The sequence below is a fragment of the Malania oleifera genome, chromosome 2 (assembly GCF_029873635.1).
Source record: "Malania oleifera isolate guangnan ecotype guangnan chromosome 2, ASM2987363v1, whole genome shotgun sequence".
Taxonomy (NCBI): Eukaryota; Viridiplantae; Streptophyta; class Magnoliopsida; order Santalales; family Ximeniaceae; genus Malania; species Malania oleifera.
In genome coordinates, this window is record NC_080418.1 from 25,024,261 (window position 1) to 25,037,531 (window position 13,271).

Here is a 13,271-nt window from a genome sequence, read left to right on the forward strand (position 1 = left end):
TTAATCTTATATATGCTAATCAGCATGTGAGTTTACCTACGTAACGTATCTACTAAGTATTTTTCACATGTTTGAAATTTATAGCGTGAGATGACATTGCATTTTTTTATCTAGTCACGGGAGCAACTTTTTTTATCAATATTTTATTTTTTAAATAATTAGGCTGCATAAGAGAATAAAAAAGCAAGAATACAATTTAACTAAGAAAATCCTTAAATTTTTAATTTTATTACTTAAAAATTGTAAGGATGTTTTTTTTTTAAAAAAAAATTAAATGAATATTATAATTTATATGCTTCGCGGGCAACAGTATCATTATCTTTTCTTCACGCGGACATTCACGGAAATCGCCGCATTCTGTAGTACAGTTATCAAACCGACTCCCTTTCAGATGCTTGTACCATGAGGACGCTTCTGTATTTTTGTCTAAAGAGGAGGGTAATTTTGTCCGGAAGGTATATCCCTATCAGGAGCAAATATACAACTGTTTATCACTGTGACAGTCGTGTACTACTGCTCTCGCGTGTGTTTATGGTTGCCTTAGCGGGACCAATTGAAAAATAATACTCACTACTGCTGACAGAACAAAGGGAGAAGACGACAATGGCGGGCTCTCCCATTATAAATATTGAGAGACAGGGAGAGGGCGATGGCGTGTTCAGCTCGGTGTGGGATACCGTAGCTTAACTGCTTGTATTAACTCATTTCCCTATTCTTTGATTTCCCTTCTCTCTCTCTCTCTCTCTCTCTCTCTCTCTCTCTCTCTCTGTGAAGGGTTTTACATCGCAAAGCGGCCAAGCAAACACTGACCAAATCAGAAGCGATGCTTCATTTCAAGAAACTGTTTTCCCCAAAACAAGCATAGTTAAACAACTGTGTTTAAAGAAGAAGAAGAAGAAGAAGAAGCAGAGCAGCTGAAGATTTGTTTGTCTCATTCTCAAGGAGACAACGGCCATGAGAGGCGCGGGTATGCTGAACGTTCTGGCGGTTTTGGCGCTCTGCGTTCTTGCCACTTGGACGTCTGCCGCCAATGTCACCTACGATGGCAGAGCTCTTGTCATCGACGGCAAGCGCAAAGTCTTGATCTCCGGCTCCATCCATTACCCTCGCAGCACTCCTGAGGTACACACACTCTCTCTCTTTGTCTGATTTACGAACTCTGTTTCTTTCCTTAACAATATTACGAACGGGCATTGCTACAGATGTGGCCGGACCTCATACAGAAATCGAAAGACGGAGGTTTAGATGTAATAGAGACCTACGTTTTCTGGGACCAGCACGAACCCAATCGTGGCCAGGTTCGTTTCCTAGACTTTTCCAGTTTTCCGGACATTAGCATTTCTTGCATTTAAGCCGTTTCTTTCGCTATTTTATTCAATCGTTCATTTGATTCTTGAATACAAAGCGTCATTGTAGTATGATTTTGGGGGAAGAAAAGATTTGGTCAAGTTCGTGAAGACGGTCGCGGAAGCTGGTCTGTATGTCCATCTGCGCATTGGTCCTTATGTGTGTGCGGAATGGAATTACGGGTGAAGAGTTAGACCATTTGCTCAAATGAACATTACCTCTAATAAATGTTTGTAAATGGAACCACTTCATATTTCCTGATTAATTACGAGTTCTAATTCATATGAACAGGGGGTTTCCTGTTTGGTTGCATTTTATTCCTGGTATCAAGTTTCGAACTGATAATGAGCCGTTCAAGGTTTTCCCTCTTTTCTCTGTGTTGTTAATTTGTGAGTTGCTGGTCTTTCCAAATTCTGTTTACTCAAAAACGCCATTCAATTTCAGGGAGAGATGAAGCGTTTTACGGCTATGATTGTGGACATGATGAAGAAGGAGAAACTCTATGCGTCTCAAGGGGGACCAATCATCCTATCCCAGGTTGATGTTTTAGCTTCTTTAACGGACAATGGTGATTTTTTGTTGTTGGGCTCCTTATATTGTGTTCGTGGGTTGGAGTGTATCTACCGAATTATCAGAATCTTTTCTTGGCGACAAGGGTGTTTTCCTCTATAATTTTTTTTTTTTTTCTTTTTTTAAGAAAAATAATTATTTACTATTCCTTTTATTGCCAGATTGAAAATGAGTATGGAAACATTGATCAGGCATATGGGTCTGCAGCCAAATCATATATCAATTGGGCGGCAACCATGGCTATCTCTCTGGATACAGGGGTCCCCTGGGTGATGTGCCAGCAAGCTGATGCTCCTGACCCAATCGTGAGTTTCATTATTAAAATAAGAAATATTGGATCAGTGAATATTGTTGAGCTTTGTGGAGTCTAGTTGTGTTGATATGGATGATGACCCAACCCGAATTAATGCTGTGTGGTGGACTAAGCGGCCCAAACCGTACTTGTGGGGGTGGGAAAATTTTCTTGGGCCTGTTTTGTAGCCCATTGCTGTGTGCATGATATTAAATTTGCTGTTATGGTGATTAGGGTTAAGTGTGACCGTCACAGTTAGAGAAAGAGAGAGCGAAAGAAAATATTGAATGGCGCACTCTCTGTATTTTCTTCTTGATGATAGTGAAATTCCTGCAACTTCGTGGACGTAGGCAAAATTGTCGAACCACATAAATATTGTCTTGTGCGTGTGATTGATTTTTTTTTTTGCGTGTGTTTCTCTCTATTTTGTTTCTTGAAGGATTTGGGAATTTCGTGTTAATTCCCTACAAATATTTCTTCCTTTCCTGCAGAATCACAAGCTGTACCATACTTCCATCTCAATTGCTTGGAAATTAGTAGAAATAATCTTTCAACAGTCAAGCAAGCTTCCTGTTTATAATCAGCTGACATAGTTTTTTTAACATCTCTTTATGAACTGAATATTTGTTGCCCAGTAGTTTTTTGTTGCTCACTATTATCTGATGTTAATTTTTACAGATCAACACTTGTAATGGGTTCTATTGTGATCAATTCACTCCAAATTCCAACAAGAAACCCAAGATGTGGACTGAGAATTGGACTGGATGGTGAGCTGTCTGAATTCTTTATCCTATGAATTTTAGTTGCTTGGACGACTCCTTTGAAAGGGTTGATTGGAAAATTTCATGTACCATTATCTTCCAAATATTTCTCTATTCATGAACTTTCTGATTACTGAGATACCAGGTTTCTTTTATTTGGTGGGAGCCTACCATCTAGACCTGTTGAAGATATTGCATTTTCTGTTGCCCGCTTTTTCCAACGAGGTGGAACCTTCCAAAATTATTATATGGTACTGCATTGCTGTTGGAGTATAATGATGCTTCAACATAATTTATTGATGATGATTGTATGAAGTTCTTGTACTCCTAGAACTATTTCCTTACATGAACTGATGTATTAATTTATGTTTTGGTTGCTACCAAACAGTATTATGGTGGGACTAACTTTGGCCGGACTACTGGTGGACCCTTTATTGCTACAAGTTATGACTATGATGCTCCAATTGATGAGTATGGTATGATCTCTGTCCATGCAACGTTGAACTGTCGACCTCAAAATGCAAAGTCCAGATTATCAGTTTCCAACAACATAAGTAATAGGCCAATAGTTATCACCAAGATGATGCTGCAATTGTATGTGCTATCTGAGTACATGCTTTGTTAAGATACATTATCGGAGGAAATTTTTTTCTAATTAATAGGTTTTTAAGTGTGTCTTTCATCCGTTAAAGAATTCAAGTTTTCCATGTATGTTTCAGGACTCCTTCGGCAACCAAAGTGGGGTCACCTGAGGGATCTGCATAAGGCCATTAAGCTTTGTGAGGATGCAATGGTGGCCACAGATCCAACAATCACTTCCCTTGGTTCAAATTTAGAGGTATTAGTTTACTGACAGTTCTTAACTCTTAACCAATCTTATTATATAGGCTATAGAGATAATTATGTCTTCTTTGGGACACAACTATTTATTCACTCACTCTTGAACATTGCATCTTTCATGTATTGTTGGTAGGAAAAGAAATATTAGACTTACTTCATGGAGGAATCATAATAGTCCCATCTTGTCTCGTATTCATACTACCCATTTATGCCCTCATGCCCATAATCTGACAAGGTTCGCATCACAAAAATTGAGTTCAGGCCAAATAACAGTCAGGTGTAGTGGAATATCTCTCATTATTGTCAACAATTAAGAATCACCAGTGCATGCTTGCGCAGGCATGCATGCGTATCGGCCTTTTCGCCCCTTTATTTTTGTCTTTATGATCATACCACCATATGGCATCAAATGTTCAAACATTTTCTTTCCTTTCTCTAAAATGTGATTTATATGGAGTTGGAATCTGTTTAAAAATATTGACTGCAATTTTTGATAATGTAGAAGGAAAGTATCTCATTGTGATGACATGATGCTGCACTAGTAAACTGTTTTAAGTTTGATAAGTGTTAGCGTCCTTCAAATGTTTGTTTGAACAGTGGAGGGGCTCTTTGCCTTGCACTTCCCAAAAGGAAGTGGCTGGCAATTCGCACCACCTTATGGCATCAAATAATAAGGCATTTTCTTTCCTTTCTTTCTATGGTAAAATTAGTTACTTGGAACCTTCACCAAGCTTGTAAAATCAGGTTGAAGATTTGCCTGAAATTTGGCTATTGTCATTCTCGAATTCCTGGGAACTCAAAAACTCAAAATTGATTCTTCAATTTCTTACTATGAACTGTAGGCAGTGTTGTTTGCTATTTAATGGTGTTTGCTGAAGGAACGTATACGGACTTAATTTGCGCTGACTTGAATTTTAATTGTCAATACAAAAGGATTTGCAAAATTTGTATATACACCTGAGCAAATTTGATGGAATATGATCACCAGTCCTGGTTAATTTAATTATTGTTTGACTTGAAAGTAGAAGGCTCGTTGGTCTGGTTGTAAATTCCAATGGATTATATGTACATTGATCTTGCATGATCTCGAAAATTCCTTTTTGTTGAAAATTTGCATATAGTGTACCATAAATCTTTAGTTTACACAGATGTATTCTGATTTCAGGCCAGTGTTTATAAAACGGGATCAGGGTCATGTGCTGCTTTTCTTGCCAATGTTGGCACCAACTCTGATGCAACTGTGAATTTCAACGGCAATACATACCACTTGCCTGCATGGTCTGTGAGCATCTTACCAGACTGCAAGAATGTGGTTCTTAATACTGCAAAGGTTTGTCTCAGCAAACATTATGCCCTTGTAGTGGACCATTTAAAAATAGCAAGTTCCTTTGGTTAATTGTAGATAGAAACACATAATTTTTTCCTTGAAGGTGGATATGATTACTGCCTTTTGCCCATTGAAATTAATAGCTCTATACCATCTTCAGAAATGTATAAAACAAATGATTTTAAAATAATGAACTTATATCACCTCAGTTGTCTGTGTTTGGATTTTTTTTTTCCAGGTACAACTCTGCTACAATTTTTTGTTGGACAAGCCTTTTGCATTCATATCTATTACTTTTGTCTCATTTTTTGAATTTCTAAAATACTACATCTCTGTTAAACAGAAGGGTATAATAGTAAAAACAATGATTAGTTCTTTATTTCTTGACAGTCCATGTTTTCTTTTCCCATTTTATCTGAATAATGTGCAGGCATAATCCAGTTTCTATCCTTGATTGACTGCAGCATGTTGAAATAACTCGACTTTTTGTCACAGTCAGATATCTTATCATAGCTTTTTCCTTGCATTAAAAACCATGAAGAAAATTTTTAATAAAGTGCTTGTTGGTAAATGCTCATTAAAAAGATATTATAAATTCTTGCGATTATATTTCACATTTCTGATTAATGCATAACTCTGTCTTGATTGGTGAAAATTGTATTTGATTTATTAGCATGTTTGTTTAGTCTTCTTGGTTGTTGGCAGAAAAGTGTAATTATGTTGTGAGTACCCCTCATCTAGTTATTTTCCATGGAAATTGAATCATTTGCATCAGGACCCCTCAGGAAATTGCTTTTTTGGATGTTGCTAGAAGTCATTTTGTTTTGATATGAGATTGATTTACCTTTATGCAACCAGTTCACTCATTTTGTCCTGCCTGATCATGATTCATTTAATGCTTTGCTGCTTTTATGTGTTTTCTCTATAAAAAAAAAAAAGAAAAAGAAAAAAGTAAGGCATGTTCTTTCCCCCATCATTTAGCACTTAGTAGTCCATGCGCCACCGCCTGCCAAATTTATTTAATATCATAGATTTGTGCATTCTGCAATAAACTCTGGGTATTGTGGATGGTGTGCATTCAACATTTTATGATAGTGCAATGTCAGCCCATGGGTTTCTTCATCATTGGAGTGAATAATTGAATTTGTCACAGCCAGATGCCATCTGCTGGTATTCCGACACTTGTGAGAACTCAGAGAGAAAGAATACATGTTAAAAGTAGATCAATGAGTTAATTGGAAATAATTACTGTGTAATTGGACACCTTTAAATTCTTCAGAGTCTTTTACTGAATTCTTCATGGTCTTTTACTGTCCCACAAGTACTTCTATTTTCTTTGCTATCATGGATGGTGTGTGTTCAATATTTCGTGATGATGCAATATATCAGCCCATGAGTTTCTTCATCATTGGAGTGAATAATTGAATCTGTGATTGTCAGATGCCATCTGCTGGTATTCCGAGACTTATAAGAACTCAGAAATAAAGCACAGATATGTTAAAAGTATATTGACAAGTTCTGGATATTTATTATTATTGCATAACTAGACAGCAACAAATTCTTGAACCATTTTCTGTGGTACAGTACTTCTATCTTCTATTGTTATAGGCACAAGAATACCTATGCAGACAACATGATTATCCTAATGCTAATGCTTGGATAAATAACTCAAATACTTTTGCGCTTGATGGTAAGTTGTGGAGCACATATAATTATCAGGACAATGATTATACGACTCAAACTCATGATCATAAAAGCCACAGTGCCACATCAGTGTTCTAGGGATTAGCTAGGATGGGGGAAACCTTCATGTGCAGGCCTACATTCCCAAACCACCTCTTGTTTTGTGACTCAATTGATTTCAGTTATGAGAATCTCATCAGTGCACTTTCAGTATGCTGTGGGTCTCCTTCAAGCTTCATTCTTCGGTCCTGCCGTCTCATGCACTCGCTACTAGTGGTTATTGAGATTTCTTTTCCCTCTTTTTACCTAAAGCAACATCAACTTTGTCTTATGCATTTCTAGGGCGCTGATTCTCCAATTTTCATTTGACATGCACAAGGTAAATATAGAAATGGAAACATCGGCTTATAATTTGGATTCTGGAGTGCAAGAAGTTAAATATCCTACAATGTATGATATATGGTTTATTCTTGTGCATTATTGTGTGGAGTCACTATTGTTTTCCCCATTCTTTAGAAATTATGTCATTATTTTCATGTGTTGCTAAGAATTGGTTCCTTGTTTTATTGTGTTTTATTTTCCCTAAGATGGGGCTATTTAAATAGGATGGAATTTTTTTTATATTATTGACATCTATCTAAGTAAATTATGTAAGTTTTTCTTTTGGCAGATTAACTCTGTGGCCACTATTCCAAGATTTGCGCATCCTTTGAATGATGGTGTAGACTCATCTGAAGCATTCCAGTCAGACTGGAGTTGGACTAATGAGCCAGTGGGCATTTCAAAGAGAGATTCATTCACAAAAGTTGGACTGTTGGAGCAAATAAATACTACAGCTGATAAAAGTGACTACCTTTGGTACTCGCTGAGGTATGAAAAATCTCTGTTTTGAATAATAGCTTTTGCAAGGCATAATTGTTGCTCATATGGATATTAATTTGGATGCATTTGACATTTCTAACTTTTCCTGCCTTTGGCAGCACTGAAGTTCATGCTGACGAGCCTTTCCTTCAAGACGGATCTCAAACTCTTCTGCATGTAGAGTCTCTTGGTCATGGTCTTCATGCCTTTGTTAATGGGAAGCTTGCAGGTGATGACAATTAAATAAAGTTGGGCAAGTATGCTATTCTTATATTATCATACATCTTTAGCTATCCCCTCTGGATTATCTTTTATTATTATTATTATTATTTTCTTTCTAAACCTAATTTAAAGTTCCTTTGTTTCTCTGCTTTTGAGTGAAGAATTAATATTTGTGTAATAAAATATTGAAGTCCTGCCACGACTTAAATTCTTATATATGGCTGCAATAAAGTTTGTATTTTTAACTTGAACAGGCTTTTTATGTTCTGCGTTTATAAGAGAACCCAATTGCTACCAAATTAAGCTGGTTGTTTTCAGTTGTTAAATAAATTTCTTGAACCTGGTTTCTTTTATTTCTTCTATTTTGATTATATCTTTTTCTAATATCCATTGAGAGGCACTCATCCCTTTTCCCTCCCTGTCTCATCACATGTTTTGAACCAAAGATCTCCAAAATGAATGTCCCATTGTTGAGGTGTGCCCTAAGGGACAATCAAATTAACAAAAAATAAATAAAAATTGAATGCTTTGTTGTAATAGATAGACAAGCAACTGTGAGGTGGGCTGTCTTTCAATTGTCTCATCTCCACTGCAGTAAAATTTAGCACTAGATCATCAAGTATTAACATCAACAATTATGCATTAGACTTGGCAATAAACAAGTTAGAAAGCGGACATGCCAGAATTTCCTTTCTTTTAATAAGTTGGGGATGGGAATAGTGAGGTTTGAACCCTGCTTAAGTGTATGGTGGGATGAGCCTCCACAATTCGGCCATCACATTATCCTAAAAATTATTTACCATTTCCTCCTAAAATTTATCCTTCAAAACTTTTGAGGTTTTATGATATTTAAACCAACCTAACAGAAGGCTGGGATTTCCATATTACCAAAATATTTAGACCAATCTAGAACATTAAAATGTTGATTTTGCAAGCTACAATACAATGGACAGGAAACTTCAATAGATAAAAAATAAAATAAAAAAAGAAACCTGATTGTTTGGCCTTGTGATAAATGCACCATGGTTCTTACCTAGTCCACACAAAAATTATTGATCATGTGAATGATGTTGCATGGGAAACTAGTGCAGATGCAATGCCTCTCTCTGTCCAGGTGATGAGCACGATAGCGTGCTGCCTTCACACAATAATTATGGGTCTACATGCAATTCCACTTTTAATTTGCACATGGAAGTTTTCTCCATTTATACTCTTGGCTTGAACTGAAGCGACAGTGAACTTCATATTTATATATTAATGGGGCTTCTGTAGGGAGTGGAATGGGCAATGGTGGTAATGCAAAGGTTGCTGTGGAGATTCCCATCACACTTGTGCCTGAAAAGAATACAATAGCTCTCCTGAGTTTGACCGTGGGACTTCAGGTTTGACCTCCCTTCTAATGTCTGACTTGGATTTTTGCATAATTTATTCCCTTCAAATGTATTTATTATTTATGTGAATGAGTTTTAACACACAGCATGTTTGGTTTGTGAAATGGAATGCAGTATGAAAAGGAAAGGAATGAAAATTTGAATGGAAAGTGTGACTAAATCGAGTGATAAATTTGATTCCTTTCCCTCCAATTCCATTCCATTCCTGCATATCAAATGCACACTCAGATAATTTTGGGAAGAAAACCACCTTGTTCTAATCTATAAATATCTATTTTTTGCAGAACTATGGAGCATTTTTTGACATAGTAGGTGCTGGGATCACTGGACCAGTAAAGATCAAAGGCTTGAAGAATGGCACCACTGTTGATCTCTCCTCACTACAGTGGACATATCAGGTCAATTTTCTCTACTTTTGGGAATGACATGCTAATTGCCAACAAAAATACTCATTGCTGACAAATTGGCATATGAACTGTCTATAAGTTATGGCTTTGAAGATGTTTGCTCTTGAATTCTCTTTCTAATTACTAGAGGGAAGAAACATATATTTCACCCATCAATCATAAATAGTGGAAAATATATTGGGGTTGAAATGAGTTTTTCTCTTTTAGCCTTGGTTTGATTACACACTGATCCTATTTTTTGGGTCAACAATTATATTATGTTTTCCTCTCTCTCTCTCTCTCTCTCTCTCTCAATGAACACAGATTGGACTGAAAGGTGAAGAATTAGGCCTTCCTAGTGGAAGCAGTGAAAGTTCTTCACAGTGGAAGCCATTCTCTACTTTGCCCAAGCAGCAACCTTTGGTTTGGTACAAGGTGAATACAATTACTGTTTTGGTCATGATTTAAGTAAGTTTTATCATCTTACTGAAGTGGGGGGAATTGTTAGTGATTATTGTTTTCATCAGTGATGGTAGTACATCTAGCCATGCATTGCATGCCAGGGAAGTTTACATTATTATGTACCTTGCTTTAGTATGCTCTTCTGTTACATGGATTGCACATTGCAGTTGGTGGCTAGTAAGGAAACCTAGTTTTTAGAGGCTAACAAGATGCACTCCTTATTTTTTCAGACAAAATTTGATGCCCCTGCTGGCAGCAACCCAATTGCTCTAGACTTCACGGGGATGGGGAAAGGTGAGGCATGGGTGAATGGACAAAGCATTGGTCGTTTTTGGCCAAGTTATATCTCTCCAAGTAGTGGTTGCCCGGACTCTTGTAATTACAGAGGATCCTATAATTCGAACAAGTGCCGCTTGAACTGTGGGCAGGCATCTCAGAAACTGTAAGCGTCAGAGCTCTTCCAGTGTAATATGAATGCCATCATTGAATTCTTTGGTTCTAATGTCATTGGATCTCACAGATACCACGTACCTCGTTCATGGTTGCAAGCAAGTGGGAACACTCTAGTGTTGTTTGAGGAAATCGGTGGGGATCCAACAACGATCTCTCTTGCCACACGGCAGATCAGAAGTTTGTGCTCACATGTGTCAGAGTCCTACCCGGCACCTGTAGATATGTGGGGTTCGGATGCCAAGGCGAGAAGGAAATTAGGGCCTATATTGTCACTGGAGTGCCCATCTCCTAATCAGGTTATTTCTTCCATCGAGTTTGCAAGCTTTGGAACTCCTCGCGGAACCTGTGGAAATTTTAGCCATGGTCAGTGCAGCAGCAGAAGGGCTCTTTCCGTCGTAAAGAAGGTGTGGACCTTGCTGAATACTGATGGATTTTTGCATACCTCCTCTCTTTGGTTCCTCTATTCCTCATAATTGAATTTTAACGAGTAGAAACTTACAACTATAAATTTTACAGGCTTGCGTTGGATTAAAGAGTTGCGCCATTGGAGTATCAGCTGAGACATTTGGCAATCCATGCAAGGGAGTGACGAAGAGTTTGGCAGTAGAAGCTTCCTGTAGATGAAGAGACCCTGCTGGTTACAATTAGTTTTTGTATTGTGGTGCAAGAAAAACATTGGCCCCAAGAAACTGTATATTGAATAAACTTGGGGACTGATATTGAAAGGATATTAAATCCTAATAGAAATCAAATAAAAGGGTTTTATGGTGCGTCGTTTTTCTTCCTAGCAAAATAAAAGGCTGGCTCTTTGAAAATGCCCTCATCGGATTGGGCAGCAGTAATGGTACCCAAAGAAAAGTACTCCAATTGGGTTCAAGTGTGTTTCTCTCTGCATCTAGTAACCTTCTTCGTGCTTCAAGCATCAAGATAAAACTATACATGATTTCTGCAGACCTCATGTGATATTTTTTCCTTAAGCTATGTTTAGATTTCAGATTTTGGATTTAGATTTCAATGGATTTGAACAAAATTCTATATGATTTTGTATTGTATTGTATTTTATTTAAATCCACACAAATTCCAAACACAAATGAAGAGGATTTTCTCATCTGTTTTTGGTATTAGAATATTGATCTAAGTAATAAAAACAATGAGTAGTTTAGAAGCAATTATTAAAATGGCAATGCGTGTATTAGACTAATTTAATTTAGGAAACCATTTTGAGAGAGGATCATATATGATATTCTTCTTGTTTCAAATGCTGAGGCTTATGAAGCTAAAGTCCTAAATTAGAATGTGAATATTTTTTTATAAATGCTGCCAGATTGTAAAATATGCTATTGGAGCTTTAAGATCTCGAGGATTTAATACACTGTTTTGCTTGTGGAAAAGGAATTGACTGGACTTCTTGCAAACTTGATGGCCTAAATATTTTAAAATCTTTGAAACAACTTTTTTTCCCTAGGAAAGATACTTTAAAGCATATTACTGCATTTATGATGATAAAATTGATATTTAAATTAGTGTTAAGGAATTGAGCTCTTGTGATTGCTGACTGCAAATGAACTCTAAAGGTTTTCTGCTTTTCTCTGAAACAAAAATATGAAATCCATGTTTAAGGTCCATTTTAGTTGTGAAGAAGAGTTTACAATTGAATTGTTTAATTTGATACCAAAATCTGAGGGATCAAGTCACAATAAGCCCGCAAAAAAATAAAAGAACTTCGAAGGACCCTGATTGTATTTTAGGGATCATTCCATTGCTTAAGTCAAGGGATAGAAAAGTGGCCATACTAAATAAAGTTTGGTGAGTCTTACCTCAACCAAACTCTCCTTTTATAGGTGAGTTTTTCATAGTATTAATGCCTTGTACGTTTAACTCTTAGCAGGTTGTAGGGCTTCATGATAGGGTTATTACCCATTCATTTCCTATCATAACTACTCCTTATGTTACACCTCCCTCAATGCAAGAATGACCCTTAAACTTCATTGACCAAGCCTTCATGTCTTTTATTTGCAAAGGATTAAAAATTTCTCGATTATGGACTTTCTATGATGAAATTCACTCGGCATGCACTGTTTTTAAATATGCAAATTCGGTTTATGTATTGTGCTTATTTTACCAATCTCACGGCATGTTTTTCTTTCTAAAGAGAGATTTTCTTTTTGATCGGTTTGTTCACTGAGTGGTCTCAGTTTTATGGGAAAGTTTTTGTATTGAGTTTTTCGCGTAACAGTGAAGTCATTGTGAGGAAGTAAAGCCATGCTGGATCAGGAGGCAAGGAAGGGTCAATGGTGCTAAGGTTTCCTGAGCGCCAAAGAGGGTTGAAACGGCGTGGGTTGTGTTGTTTAGGCCTAGGGTATTGGGTCGTGGGCTGCATCCAACCCATTGAGGAGAAGAGCCTTGTTAAAGCTCACGGGCTGTGGGATCTAGGCCCGACCCAGTTCAGTAAACAAACCAGTTAGGTTTATAAGGCCTAAGCCATTGGTCAAATAGGTTGGTCCACTCTAAGGCCTGACCCGATTAAATGTGCATGGGAGACTCCGCCAACCTGACCCGTACCCATACTCGACCCATGCATCTGGACAGAGCTTGGCTCGGTTCAGTGAACCGGTTGACCGAACCAGTTGACCGTTGACCAGACCGGACCAGTCAACCCTTGATCGGTCAAACCAA

The 13,271-nt window shown here is 37.3% G+C and overlaps 1 protein-coding gene across 1 annotated transcript; it reads left to right on the forward strand.

Annotated features, from left to right (window-relative positions):
* The first annotated feature begins 505 nt into the window (after nt 1-505).
* Nucleotides 506-11,365, forward strand: LOC131147608 (beta-galactosidase 8). The gene is made up of 19 exons (XM_058097108.1): nt 506-1,122; nt 1,203-1,298; nt 1,417-1,529; nt 1,639-1,705; nt 1,792-1,884; nt 2,079-2,222; nt 2,888-2,976; nt 3,116-3,221; nt 3,359-3,446; nt 3,690-3,808; nt 4,976-5,140; nt 7,491-7,690; nt 7,801-7,910; nt 9,176-9,285; nt 9,579-9,692; nt 10,005-10,115; nt 10,373-10,584; nt 10,663-10,999; nt 11,112-11,365. Exons 1-19 carry the CDS (start codon nt 955-957, stop codon nt 11,217-11,219), a joined length of 2,550 nt encoding a protein of 849 aa, XP_057953091.1. The 5' UTR covers nt 506-954; the 3' UTR covers nt 11,220-11,365.
* The last annotated feature ends 1,906 nt before the right edge of the window (nt 11,366-13,271 follow it).